The sequence below is a fragment of the Cyprinus carpio genome, chromosome B12 (assembly GCF_018340385.1).
Source record: "Cyprinus carpio isolate SPL01 chromosome B12, ASM1834038v1, whole genome shotgun sequence".
Classification (NCBI taxonomy): Eukaryota; Metazoa; Chordata; class Actinopteri; order Cypriniformes; family Cyprinidae; genus Cyprinus; species Cyprinus carpio.
The window spans coordinates 23543831-23559362 of NC_056608.1; the positions used below are offsets into that span (position 1 = coordinate 23543831).

General features: G+C 36.0%; 1 protein-coding gene across 1 annotated transcript in view; it reads left to right on the top strand.

Annotated features, from left to right (window-relative positions):
• LOC109077226 (disintegrin and metalloproteinase domain-containing protein 12-like) overlaps positions 1 to 15532 on the top strand; it is a 93825-nt gene that overhangs the window by 31007 nt on the left and 47286 nt on the right. Inside the window, exon 4 of the mRNA XM_042735998.1 lies at positions 14233 to 14311. Coding sequence (XP_042591932.1) covers positions 14233 to 14311 — 79 coding nt within the window. The remainder of the gene's footprint in view (positions 1 to 14232; positions 14312 to 15532) is intronic.

Here is a 15532-nt window from a genome sequence, read left to right on the forward strand (position 1 = left end):
TTGTTCTGTATAATGAGTCAGCAGTGTAATAGAGAGAAATATTAGCTCTTTTCAGAGCCTGCTGATCTGCTCATGTTTGGTGTGAGTGAAGGGATCCAGAAAAAACACTGGCCATAAATAACTCTTATTGCACATGAAATTGGATTTTGCATTAGTTTAATAAAAAAAAGTATCTTCATGACTTATGTTAAGCAGTGTTTGATCTTCTACATGACCGAAGTATACTGCCGTTCCTCATCTAATGACGAAAAGGGAGTTGCAGCAAAAGGCAAGACTTTCAGTGGACAGTGACTTAAATCTCAATCTCTTCCTCACACTAATTTATCATGCGTTATTTTAGTATCTTTGATATACTTTCATAGGTTTTGTTAAAGGGGTCATCGGATGCCCATTTTCCACAAGTTGATATGATTCTTTAGGGTCTTAATGAAAAGTCTATAACATATTTTGGTTAAAATTTCTCAATGTTAGTGTAAAACAACACACTTTTTGCCCTTTCAAAAACAGCTCTGTTCACAGCGACCCGTTTTAGTGCATGTTTCTTAAAATGCTAAGGAGCTCTGCTCACTATGTGTGTGTGTGTGTATATATATTATATATATATATATATATACACATATATAATATATATATATATATATATATATATATGTATATTTATGTATATGTGTGTGTGTGTATAAAATTATAATATAATATCTACAGTATGTAATATAAAGTCATATGATTAGTTGTTTTGTATAATTAATATTGTGTTTGTATATAAAATTATATTATGTCTTTTTTATTGAATAATAAAAAATAAGAATAAATAGATTACTAAACTGATAAATAAAGCCCCATCACGCCAAGGTAAAAAATAAAATAAAATAAAAAGTATGCACTTTATTTATTTATTTTATAACTTTTTGAAAAATCATGAGGGGAAATGAATAACTTGGTGTTGAATTATTGCTTTTTAAATTTTTAGCAAAAACTTGTCAGCACTTTGACAAATTGCTTTTGTTCCTCTTTTTAAGTTGCTCTGGCTAAAAGTGTTTGCTAAATTCATGAATGTAAATGTCTGCATAAATGTTTCATGTTCCGTCTGTCACACTAAACACATTTTCTTCTAAATCTGTCTGCTTTTATTCGCTTGTGTCTTATGTGGAGATGTTTGAGTGTGAGTGTGTGTGTGTTGTCGTTTTCCTCACTCGCTTGTCTCACATCCTGTCTTCCCTCTGACACGCAGCCTGACCTCAGACGGAGCATCCTGCCGCTCAGCAGAGTCTCTTGACCTTTGACCTCGGCGCAGCGGCCGGTCGGTCTGACGACCTGTGCTGAATAAGTGTTTGAAAGAGATGGTCTGTTTTGGCCGGTCTGGAGGGGTTGCAGATTACAAAAAACACCAAGCAAACAAAACCTCTTGCTTCCGCCCCATTTGACCGGCGTTCACCCCTGAGTCCTGAAGATCTGCTGAGGAAACCGAACGCTGCTTTAGTGCTTTTCCTTTTGTTCGCTGATTTCAGGGGGTTTGGTTTGAGGCGGCGGGTTGCTCTCGAGCAGGGTTTCCTCCACTCGGGCTCTTTAAAGCACAATAAAAGAAGAGCAGGGGCTTGTGGGAGTCTTTCCCTCACGCTCATGCAGAAAGCAGATGTTGAGTCGTGCGGTGCTGAGCACGAGTCTGGGGTTTGGCTTCAGACGGACGGGTGTGAGGGTTCCCTACAGGGACGCCGATGAAAGCTGAAAGTACTGACACTCGAGCTGCAGGAAGTAATGCATGTGTGTAGCTGGGAAAGACAGCAAGAGTGTTTGTGAGGAATCGCTGAGACCGGAGGAACTGAAAACACATGCAGAGGTGGTATTTAAGGATGATTTTGCATTGGAGTAAAGCACAAATAATGTGTGTGTGTGTGTGTGTGTGTGTGTGTGTGTGTGTGTGTGTGTGTGTGTATTTTTAATGGAAGCACTGGGAATTATTATAGTATAGTATAGTATAGTATAGCATTATTATTATTTTATATAAATGTTTTATTTGAGATAAATTAAGATTAATTATTTATGTTATATTAAATATAATAATTAAATATTTAACTAGATAAATTATAGAAAAAGAGATACATGCAGACACACACGTGTGTATCTATATTTATGATTAATATTATTTTTTATTTTACAATCATACAGTTATTCAGTTACTAGTATTGTTGTATTTGTGTGTGTGTGTGTGTGTATATATATATATATATAAAATACAATAATACATCAATTTAATTGTTTTTATATATATAAATTGCATGTATTTATATATATATATATATATAAAATATATAAATCAATATAATGTAATATAATTCGTTTTATATTTTGTTTACGTATATAATTATATTATTTTCACAGTCATACAAATATTTGTATATACTGTAATGATATATTATATAATAAAACATAATAAATAGATTAATACAATTAAACACTTTTGCACGCTGAGAAATGAAGCCTCATTGGCCCAGGTTGTAGAAAATAAATAATACAAATTTAATTTATTAGTTATGTTAAAAATAATCAAATAAACTGACATGAATCTATTTATTAAGATTATTTTATTATTTTTTTTATGTTTTTATTGGTTTCTATTAATATTTCGGTTTAGGTATTTAGAAAATGAAGAAGCAAAAGAGTAAAGAAAGAGGTCACCTTGATGTTTTATTAGTTAATTTATTTAGAAACTGTTCTTTTTTGTATGCATTTGCTGCATCAGAAGAATAATGAGGCTGACGTTTGAAGTCATTAATTCCAGTGCAGAGTTTTCATGAAGATGCTGTGATTCATACGCATTTGCATTTGTAGAAAAATTGGTAATTTAGACATAACCACAGACTCCTTCAGTGCAAATGAATGTGTTTTGAGGGCTAGAGCGAAGGACACTCAAGTGCTTCCGGACACGATGCATTGTTCATTTGGCATCAGGTGAATTATGAGGACAAAACACTATTTTTCCAGCCGAAGCGAAGGACTCGTCTAGACAGAGCTCTATTGGGGTTTCCAGGAATCAAGGTTCAGCATGACACATGACCAACTGGAGGGCTTATGATTCAGCACATGGAGTAAAACCAACAAGTAAAACCGTTCCAGATTTGACTTGCATGCTGAGAGAATGGCAGATCATTTCTGCATCAGCAGAACACAGTGTCATTAAAATAATGTTGTCAAATAAGAGCTAATTCATCCAAAAAGTCAAGATTCTGCCCTTATTTACTCACCCTCATGTCTTTCTTTCTACTACTTTTGTGAAAAATCCATTTAGTTTTTCTATTTGCTAGCCTATGTCTTTTCTATTATATGATTCAGCTGAAGAAAGAAAGTCTGAATGACATGAAAGTGATTAATTGATGACAGAATCTTCCCTTTTTGCTGAATTTTTCTCTGTACACTGAAAAAAATGAACCAATTTTTACTCAGAAATTACTAGGAAATTTCACAAATGATTCCTATATACTATATAATTACTAATAATAGGATTGGCAAGTGTCACAATTAATTAAACATGACATTTTGATACAACAATACATCATCTGTCCATATAATATAATTAATATGAATAAATAAAGTTTTTATTTTATTTATTTTTATACATGAATCTGAATTATATTTTCTATACTGAAAAATGGTGTTAAAATAATTTTCACTCAGAAATTGCTAGTAATATAATTACAAAGAATCTTCAAGTGATACATTAGTCGAATTAATTTAGTCGTAAAATTTTGAAGTAGAAAGACCAAAATATTTTCTTTTCAAACTTAATCTTTGTTATTTACAAATAAAATACAAATTTTACAGTGTAAGCAGGTGTTCTGCTCTTAAACGTCGCTGTTTTTATGTTTCTCAGGTTGTTTGGGGGGATTTTCGTTTAATTTGGTATTTATTAAACAGCAGTTGAGACAGAACTGGCGTGTCTTATATGCTGTTCAAATGAATCAGTAAATAAACTATTCCCAGATGCTTGTGACTGGCTCACGGAGCAGGATTGTTTTCATATATCATATTTTTGCTACTTTTAGCAGATGTGATGGCGTTTGAAAGGTAGGCCATCCGAATGCTTTGTCAAACGGACGTAATGAACACACCGAGGCCCGAAGGGAGAACAACAGTGGGTCCAAAATACAAGAAGGAGATGAAAGATCTTCCAGGATCTGGTGTGATGGATTGGGACTGAGGTGCATCACAGGGGTTTAGGCCTTGGCTTGATGTTCAGGCTAATTCGGTACCTTTGGCCATGACTTCACAAGCTCTCCCGCTACCAAAAATGAAAGTTGGACTCATAAAAAAGGCTTTTTTTTTCTATTTTATGTGGTGCTCATTGCGCAAGCGTGAGAGAAGCAAATCCACTTCTGAAATGAGTTTGAAGTGTTAGCATCTGTGGGAAGCCGTCCAGGAGCTGTTGATCAGGCAAATTTAGGCGATACATTTGCGTCTGCTTACGAAAAACCTTTGATTTTATATTTTTGATTGTTAACATGTTACTCACCCTCGCAATAACCTCTCAATTTATGATTTTATTTCTGATTAGATTTTTTCCGGACTTCTCAACGAGTGTGTGGAAAAATGGCGACGCTATTTGATTTAAGGAAACATACACGCCCAGACTCGTAATGTTTGTTTGCACGATGACAGATGTGTTAATGCGGCCAGATGTGCCTGAAGATCCCGCACTTCAGAGGAGAGTTTGTGTTTTGTATGTTCTTATTGTTGTGGGTTTTGGGTTTCATGAAGAGATGTTTTCATGCTGAAGTTTTTGTTCTGTTTGGCAGTACATGACTTCAAATGGAGAAATAGATCATTGATAAATGTCATATTTGAAATCACATCATATGCATAAGAACAAAAAAAAATCACAAATGAGGTCTAAATGGCCAGACCTCAGAACGTTCTGGCAAGGTTTCGAAAAGAACAAATGTTAATAGAATCTTCGTTCAAAGTTATCTGGTCTTTAATAATATTTTTAAATGTTAGCACAAAAATGTTATTTATGCATTGTTTATGGAACCTTTTTTCGGAACGGTTTTAGTTGGACATTTGTGTAACATTATTAAATGTAACTGCTTTTTTTTTAGAATGTTAAAAAAAAAATTCAAAGGTAACATTCCTATAATGTTTGCAAAATAAATGGAATGTTTCCTTAATGTTAACGCATAAATGGATTTAAAACATTTTTAAAAACAGGACATTTTGAAACTGAACATTCAAGAATAACGTTTTCATACCTTACCATATTTTTGTTAGTGGAGTTGCTTCTCAGATGTTTCTCCTGAGAAAAAGAGAACAGTAATCTTTAACATTTGCCCAGATGAAATTATTTTCTGTACTGTTACTGTATATCAATAATTTAGCTGTTTGTGTCTATTTTTGTTTTGCTTAAGTAATTGAAAAAATCAGAAAAAAAAATTAAGGAGATAAATCTACTTTATCTGACCCTTTAAATGACTTGTTGGGGGTGTTCATTTAGTCAAATTAAAAAGAATAATAATAATTTATTGCGTAAAACCAATGCAATCTTTAGGTTTTCTGTCAAAACTACAGTGTTGAGACTTTTTTACATAACTGAGATCTCTAATTAGTCTTAAACTGTGAAAAGCAATGTCTAAGGAATGCATGTGGGTGTATTTCAAATATGTTTATCGAGGATACATTCATAAATCAACAAAATTATACAAATAAATGTGAATAAATTCATTTTAAAATATGTCTGAAATGCAACCCACAAATTCCCACAACAACAAGACAATATAGAGATAAGAAACTATACAGATAATAAGTCTTGATATTTACAGCTGTAATATTCCCTACCTTGTGCAGAAAAAAGCATTGACCAGTTCTTTTAGTTCTGGAGTTTTAATGTTTTTATTTTTTATTCGTACTTCCCAGATAGCTCATTCTCTGAGACCTTTGCTGCTCATTTTCCAGCTCTTTCATGTAGCAAGAATGTTTTGCTCATTTGAGTGTTTTGTTGTGACCTTTTGCCCTTGTGTGTTGAAATAACTCATGTGACATCTTGACCCCTGACCTCTTGACCCCCTCTGGTGAGTTTCCTCTCTGTTCAGTCACAGCTGAGCAGTTTTCTGGTCCTCAGGTGTTTTTGTGACCCAGTCTCCTGTGCCTGCCTTAGTTCCAGTTCATGTTGGAGTAGTTCATCCCTGCGATGAGGCAAGCGGTCTTCGTCCGTTCCAAGGGTGTAACGCTCCTCGTTAGCTAAAGCTTAAGAGCTGGGTGCAGTCTCTGTCCTGCCATGGGATGTCGTTACATCAGCCTTAGAATATTTCCATGGATTATTGCATTCTTAGTCAACAGTTCTCCCATCACACCAGTGCTGTTTGGTTAATTCCTGTGAGTTGTTTAGAAATTAGATACTAGATTCTGACCTTGTTATGCTTGAGAACTCACCCTGCTCATGACAAAACTGACTTTATTAACTCTTTCCCCACCAGCATTTTTTTTTTTTTTTTTTGTGAAAAGATGCCAGCCACTGCCAGAATTTTTTAACATTCCCACTAAATTTTCATGGCCCAGATTATTTTGTTGTATGAATATCCCTGAACATGCAATGTCAAAAGAAAGCACAGAGCCTCTTTTTTTCTATCTTTTATTCTAGCTTCATGCATTCTTGTTTTATCAACACTTAAATGTGCGCAAGTTTCATAAAAAAAAAAAAAACATTTTGAAAAAAAAGCTGAGAAAATTATCAAAACGATGAAGTAGAACGCTTCCATCAACACCACCAGAGTTTCAGAAGATGTGTAATAGTGCCTCCTACCGTATGAGAGTGCAAACAGAAAATTCAGTCTATAGAGAGGAAGTGTTGTTTTATAATGAGGGAAAATTCCATGGATGGCGGGGAAAGAGTTAAAATGATTTAGAAAATGGCTAAAATAGGTTACATTATTACACTTAAAAGGGATAGTTCACCCAAAAATGGAACATCTGTCATCATTTATGTAAAAGAACACAAAAGAAGCTATTTTGACAAATGTTGGTAACCAAACAGTTGATGGTAGCCATTGACTTCCATTGTATTTTTGTCCATAAGTCAATGGCGACCATAAAGTCTTTGGTTAGCAACATTCTTCAAAATATCTTCTTTTGTGTTCAGCTGAAGGTAGAAATTCCTACAGGTTTGAGGGAGGAAATTATGGCAGAATTTTCAATTTTGTGTGAACTATCCCTTTAAGGCAAAAGTTTGCTCTGGTTTCCGAAACTGTAACATCAGTTTTATATTTTCTGAATTGTTGTCTGTGGTGTTTGACATGTACTGAACCCAGAACATTCTTTTAAAGCTTAAAATGTCTTAAAATAGATTTTCTATAATTGCTGAAGTGCGTTTGGCAATGTAATGTCTGTTGTGTCCAGAGAGAAGAATATTTTACCTTAAATAATCGGGTTTGGTATGAGTGTTGGTTTCTCTTTAATGGTCTTTTGGCCGATGATTTTCCATTAGTTCCAGAGCAGATGTTTGATACAGGAGTCAAAATGACCTCAGTGGACTTTACACTGTGCAAGTCGATGTATTTCACATCAGGTTCACATCACTTTTACATTTGCTGGGGAAATTGTATGTGCTTCTCACCTGAGCAAATGCACCTGCTCACTACTGTTTTGAGTGGTTGCCGGGTCGTTGCTATGTGGTTTCTAAAGTGTTCTGAATAGTTGTAGTGCCTTGCTATGCAGTTGCTGTGGTACTCTGAGCGGTTGCTAGGGTGTTGCTTTGCGGTTGCTAAAGTGTTTTGAGTAGTTTTGTTGCTAGGGTCATCTGGGTGGTTGCCAGGGTGTTACTATACAGTTGCTAAATGTTCTGAGTAGTTTTGTTGCAGTGGTACTCTGAGTGGTTGCCAGGGTGTTGCTAAGCAGTTGGTAAAGAGTTCTGAGTAGTTTTGTTGCTAGGGTCATCTGGGTGGTTTCCAGGGTGTTACTATGCAGTTGCTAAAGTGTTCTGAGTAGTTTTGTTGCAATGGTACTCTGAGTGGTTGCCAGGGTGTTGCTATGTGGTTGCTAAAGTGTTCTGAGTAGTTTTGTTGCAATGGTACACTCACTGAGTGGTTGCCAGGGTGTTGCTATGTGGTTGCTAAAGTGTTCTGAGTAGTTTTGTTGCAATGGTACTCTGAGTGGTTGCCAGGGTGTTGCTATGCAGTTGCTAAAGTGTTCTGAGTAGTTTTGTTGCTAGGGTGATCTGGTTGGTTGCCAGGTCATTACTATGTGGTTGCTAAAGTGTTCTGAGTAGTTTTGTTGCTAGGGTGATCTGGTTGGTTGCCAGGGTGTTGCTATGCAGTTGCTAAAGTGTTCTGAGTAGTTTTGTTGCTAGGGTGATCTGGTTGGTTGCCAGGTTTTTGATGTTGTTTTTATGAAGTTGTGTTATTGTTATTTTTATTTTTGTGGTGATGTGGTTGGTTGCCAGGTCATTGCTATGTGGTTGCTAAAGTGTTCTGAGTAGTTTTGTTGCAATGGTACACTCACTGAGTGGTTGCCAGGGTGTTGCTATGTGGTTGCTAAAGTGTTCTGAACAGATGTAGTATGTTGCTATGCAGTTGCTATGGTACTCTGAATGGTTGCCAGGGTGATGCTATGCAGTTGCTAAAGTGTTCTGTTGTTAATGTTTTCTGAGTAGTTTTGTTGTTGGTGTGGTGTTGTTGGTTGCTTTTGTTTTGGTTTGGGTAAAGTTGCTATGATGTTCTGGGTAGATCCCAGGATATTGCTGGCTGGTTGCTAAAGTGTTTTAAAAGATTATGGTGTGTTGCTATGCAGTTGCTATGGTTTTGTGGGTGGTTGCCAGGTTGTTGCTATGCAGTTGCTAATGTTTTGTGGGTGGTTGCCAGGGTGTTGCTATGCAGTTGCTATATCGTTGCAGAGGAGCTTTTACCTCGTTGCTATGTGGTGTGTGTGCATTTTCTTATTCGCTCCCGTTTGTGGGTGTTTTCTGGTGTGTAGATCTCTTTTATCTTTCACCTGGCACAATCGTAGATCTAATTGCTTACTAAAGTAACAGCATACCTCTCCTCAACAAGCTGCATGATTTTGAGGTATTATCCATGGAGAACGCTAAACGGAGGTCTTTAATACAGACCCTGCATTACTAATCCATCTTCCAATTATCAGATAAGAGGACAAGCAGATGTGCAGGATGATAAAGAGGAACTAATTTCTGTGTGAGAGGAGACGCTCTGGAACGAGCCGTGACCTGATTTCTCCCAAGGAAGTATGAGAAAACTGTGATTTGTCCTTGACAAGATGGGCATGAGTTCACTGCAGCTGAATTTACGGTTAGTCAGCCAAGGCCTGGAAAATAATTTGGGCTGTTACTTTGTCCAGCCTCCCTCGTTGTTCGTACCTCTCTTTTGTGTGTCTTGGAGGGCCGGACTCCAGTCTGGATGTGTCTTACCTCAGCATGTTAATAAAATTAGACTCATGTGCTCTTCATTTAAAGCTGGCAGAGCTGCAATGTTAAAGAAATTGTTGATTCTGTGATGATTCACCCCAAGTTGTTCCAAACTGACATTCATGCTGTTTTCTTTTTGGTGCAGAACACAAAAGGAGTGTATACTTTCTTTAAGCATCTTTACACAGCTCTTTTCTTGCAAAAAATGACATCTTTAATTCAAAAACAAACACACTTACACCAAAAAAGTAGTCCAAGTGATTTGTCTGCTATATTGCAAGTTTTTTTTAAGGTTAGTTAGTGACTGATTTATGTTGTTGTTTACTGCTAATGAAAAAAAAAAAAAAAAAAAAAAAATTTTATATATATATATATATATATATATATATATATATATATATATATATATATATATATATATATATATATATATATATATATATATATATAAAAATTAAAAACACATTTAAATCATTGTATATTTGTAATAATAAAAAAATTAATTACTCATAAAATTATTTTAAACAATTATACATATATATGTATGTATGTATATACAGTATATATATATATATATATATATAATTGAATAATATAAATATTACACATAATTAATAAATCATAGAAATAATTAATCATTACTATTATAGCATAATATTATATTGTAATAATCATAATGTAATTTTTAGTTTTTATTAATTAAATATTTTATAACATTACCACTTGTTATTTAAATTTTATAAATTTTAGAATTAATTTTTCATGATGCAACTATTTTTGGAAATTCCAAGCTTTAAAATAATCAGTGAATGAAGATTTAAATTCAATTTGCTCATCACACAATGTTGTCGTCTGATTTATGACTAGGAACATTTAGCACACATTGTATGGACTGCTTTTGTAATGCTTTTATGGTATTTTTTGTCCTCTTTGGAGTTTGACAGACGACTATGAAGTGTTGCTATATGGAAAAGAGAAAAAAAATAACATGATTCAGGTTTAAAATGACTTGAGGGTGAGTAAATAACGACAGGGTTTTCATATAAGGCTGGACTACTCCTTTAAGTTCTACGCCTGAAAGAGAACCTGTGCTGTTTTTTTTCCTCTGTCCACCCCTGCCGTGTCCCTTTCTAGTTTTCTATCTTGTGAGAACACAAAGCATTAAGTGACCAGGGAAAACAACGGCGCCCTGCTGTGTCTTTTTCCCCTAGTGACTGATGATTTGATTAGTTTTTTTTCTGCTTGTGGCCTTGTTTTGGTGGTGTTTTCTTTGCATGGAATGTAGGGTTGTTTTTTTTTTTTTTTTTCTATTCAAAGAATTGCTAATCTTTCGCTCTGTTTGGTCTCTGCTCGTGTGAATAATTGAAAAATAAATGAGAAAATGGTCACAGAAACATTGTAGCCGTGTCAATGAGGAAATATTTATTGCTGTTTGTCTATTTTAGCCAGTTTCTTGACTGAATGTGTGTTGTGTTGGAACGAGATCTCAAGGACAAGCTGGTGATGTCAGATGATGAGCTAAGGAGATGAAATGAGGATTTGGGATGATAGTGGCAAGATGATGGGACGTAGTGGTTTAACTTCACCCAAAAATGAAAATCTAATGTTCAAAATGGTCCTAAAGTAGTTCATATGACTATATTCCTAAAGTTAGGATGAGTAAATAATGAGAGAAAATAAATTTTTGACTCCCCTGAGTTTTCCATTCGTAAATCCAGAATGCATTTTGCTGATTTTGGAAGTTTCTTTTGCCATTTTTTTCAAAGTATCCTCATGATTAATGTGTTTGTATTTGTACCCATTTATAAGCTGATTTGAATAAATGCATCTGATGAATGAATAAATCTGCCATATTAAAAAGGCCACATGGTCTTCATTGGCCTCTTCAGTTTAATGGTTATACATTATTGATTGATTCATTAGAACTGAAGTTTAGTTTAGTAGTTTCTGGAAGGTATTAGATGATCCTTTTGGTGGAAATGCACTGCAGATTTTTATAGTTATAAACAGGGTTCCCACAGTCATTCTGTGATTTCCAGGCCTGGGAAAGTCTTGAAAAGTCATGTAATTTTATTTTATCAAGTAATACTTGGCTAAAATCCCATTAGCTGAATTTTTTTTTATTCTTTGTGAATGCATTCTCTATTATATTCCTTTTAAAAACCCTTACAAATGACTGGAAAAGTCATTGTTCCAAAGGTACAGCAACCTTATGCAACATCCATAGTTTGTAAATATATTTGTTTCTAAGCTCAAACTCAAATTAGAGCTCGAAAAGAAGGATGAATCCTATTTTTGGCCTTTGACAATCCACATCGTCTGTATGTTGAGTTGAACTCAACCATATGCCTCCAAACACACCTGTGGGAATCAATCTGGCCAAGATATGGACCTCTGATTGTAGTTCAGATGTCAGTTTGCTGCTCCTTCAAGAGTTTGGGCTTGTAAATCTGCTTCTGCTGCATGTGTGATTACAAGAGCAACATCTGTCAGAACGTCTGTGATCAAGCGGCAGATTTTAAGGCTTCTCATCCCTTCCTAGGTTTTAAGGCACTACTAAACCCCTGCCAAATGCTGTACATGTGCTGTTAATCCCATTTACCATGTGAAACAGTGCGGGTGGTGAGACCAATTAAACAGCCATCCATTATAATTAAGCAATAAGGGATGAGAGGTCGGGTTGCATTATGAAAAGAGTTCCTGCAACTCCTTAAAAGGCCTGTATTCAAATCCCATTATCGCTTGAAAAAAAGAAAATTCCTTAAGTTTTCCTTGTTTATTAAGTTAATAATTGGTGTCTGATTGCATCCTGGTTATGTACACAAAAATTTGGGGGTCAGTAAGATTTCTTTCTTTTTTGAAAGAAATTATTACTTTTATTCAGCAAGGATGCATTAAATTGATCAAAAGTGACAGTAAAGACATTTTTAATGTTACTAAAGATTTCTAGCATTCAGGACAGGTTTTATAACAAACATTAATCAGAAATTAATTTACTTGCTGTCAGAACAATGCATTAGGGTTTTACATTCAATTATAAGTCCGTCTAATCTGTCTAATCTTTTAAAAATCAATTAATTCACTGTCATTTTGTAGTTCTTACAGATCAGATGGTCTCCATGCATGGCTATGGGCTTCTTTTTCTTTAGATCCAAAAAGCTATTTTTAACTGCAAGTGTTTGTTCCTAGTTTCCTGTAAATTCACTGCGGGGTTTTCATTGATTTTTCCACACGTAGCCCCACTGTAGGCTCCAGGATCATCTAATTCGATTTAAGAGAGTAGAGGTTAAGTTGAAACAGAGTTAAGTTTGGCGAGAAGAGATGGACAAGTTTCTGTGTAATGTGCAGTATGCAGTAGGAAGAATGACTTTCATACTTTATTCTACAATATAAATTACAAACTGAACAAATTTTTAGCTCAATGTCATTGACTTCAACCGCTGTAGAAATATCCATCAGACAGTCTTTTCCCGGAGAAGGGGATGGTCAGAATGAAGTGACCCAGACTGTGTGCTGTCAGAAGTCTGTCTGTGTTATTCTGTGACTCAGCGGTGCTGTAATCCTCTTCATGAGTTTGTCACGTTCAGGTTCTGCTTAAGAAAGCACAGCTGCATGAGGAGCGATCAGCTGCAGATGTTGGTAATGGTCTCATTATCTCAGCGGGGAGAGAGAGAGGAAGAGAGAATGAGGGCATCCTTTCACGGGCTGAGGGATCTCTGCGGCCCGCCTTTGATCTGTGATCATTTGCAGCTGATTGTGTTTGATCGGATTATAAAGAAAGAAAGGAACACTGTAAAACTCCCTGCAGGTGTCTGTGGTTTGAAATGAATGGGTGCATCATCACAGACAAACGTCAGCTGTCTCTTGCTGTGACTTAATATCTGAGTGAAAGTTGGCGGGGCTTAATTTTGTGTCAGCTGAAAATTCGTTTTTAGTGAAAAATTACTTTTTAGTGAAAAGAGTTTTTGCACAGTCAGTTATAATTACTTTGGTTGCTAGGGTGATTTGGGTGGCTTCAGACCGTTGCTATGCAGTTGCTAAGGTGCTCTTAGTGGCTTTAGATGTATGCAGTTGCTGGGGTGCTCTGAGTGGCTTTAGACTGTTACTATGCTGTTGCTAGGGTGCTTTGAGTATTTTTAGACTGCCATTGCTGAGGTGCTCTGAGTGTTTCTATGCTGTTGCTGGGGTGTTCCGAGTGTCTTTCGACTGTTGCTATGCTGTTGCTAGGATGCTCTGAGGTGCTTTTGACTGTTGCTATGCTGTTGCTGAGGTGCTTTGAGTGTTGCTAGGGTGCTCTGATTGTTTTTTTGTTTTTTTGACTGTTTCTATTCTGTTTGGTATGTTGTTGCTAGGGTGCTCTGATTGTTTTTTTGTTTTTTTGACTGTTTCTATTCTGTTTGGTATGTTGTTGCTAGGGTGCTCTGATTGTTTTTTTGACTGTTGCTCTGCAGTTGCTTGATGTTCTAAGTGGCTTTCACCTGTTTCTATGCTGTTGCTGTGGTGCTCTGAGTGGCTTTAGACTGTTGCTATGCTGTTGCTAGGATTTTTAGACCGATGCTTTGCCATTGTTGGAGTGCTCTAAGCAAAATCTAAGTGTTATAACTTTTTGTGAAGCAATGCCACATCTTTTCTTTTACAAGGCACGTGATTTGACGAAACATTCAGAACTAGTTACAAGTTACATTTTTTAAACATAGAGTTAAAGTTTTGTTCAAATCGCTAACACTTAACTCAAATTTGTATTCAATGTTGACTAAGTAAAATGACTGGAGTAGGAAATTAAAGAAATGAGTGAAAGTAACTCAGTTTTGTGTGTGTCTGTGTTGCAGAGAGCTGTTTGCTAGTCACTACACAGAAACACACTACCTGGAGGATGGAAGTGCTGTCACCACCTCACCGAATGTCACGGTAAGATCACAGCCAAGCACTAAGCTTCCATCCAGATTTAACCCTATGCCTACAGAACACATGGCAACATGCACCTCCTGTAACAAACCCCTAATATTCTGCAGAAAACTAATTGGTTCATGTGCTCTGAGGGCCCGAAACAGGTGGAAATGGTAAAATATAGGATTTGTTACAAACCCTAACAAGCTATCTATGTAGGCAGTGTGTGTGTGTGTGTACATGCAGGTAAAAGCAAGTGTAAGGTTATAGTAAGTATTTTCTAAGGTTTTAGTAAGTGTTTTATTTTGATTGTTGTTATTTTATAGTGTAATGGATTATGTTACTAACTAAAAAATTTTGTCATATAATTTGGAATCAGTAACAGATTACAATTTTCAAGTAATCTACCTAGCTCTGTATATATAGTGTGTGTTTGTGTGTGTGTGTGTGTGTGTGTGTGTGTGTGTGTGTGTGTGTGTGTGTGTGTGTGTGTGTGTGTGTGTTTGAGACACACCGCCTTCAGTGATTTAAAGCATATATTTTAAACTCATGATTGACGCAAAGCCCACATTTCTGTCCCGTATCAGCTCATTTCAGGCCTTCTATTTTACCTAAACCAAACCTGCAGTTACAATCCCATCTTATCATTGATCTCCGCCCTCGGGGCGACTGCTGTCAAAAGCTTTAGAGAAGAGGTGGTCAAATGAGGGCCACCAGGAGAGCAAAAAGCCACCCATGATGCAACTTTGCATGTTTTATGTGTTTAGGTTGCGGCTCAGATTACTGGTCAGAGAAACAGACACATTGAGGCCTGAAGGCTCCTCTGAGGAGCACCTCTGGTTCACTGACCCCGTCTTCCTCAATCTGCTCTCCAGCAGACCGCCGGTTTCCCTCGCCAGACAATTTGAGCCGGACACTTTATGAAAAGAAAACACATGCTATCCGAAATCCAGCAAAAGAAAATAGGCAAGGCAATTATATCATTACTGTTGCTCAGGGTTAGGGTTTGTAATTGAAACAAACATTGAACCTTTTGTATTGAGCTTTTGCTGGTAACTCCTGAATCATGTGTTTCACTTTAGGTTTCAAACTTATGATTTTTTTTTTTTTTTTGCTCAGAGCACACAGGCAACAGCATAGCAACAGTCTAAAGCCACTCAAAACACTTTAAGAAATAAATAAAGACAAAAGAAAGCCAATATTCTCATCATGCTCCAGTTAGGGTCAGTTAAGCACTAGATG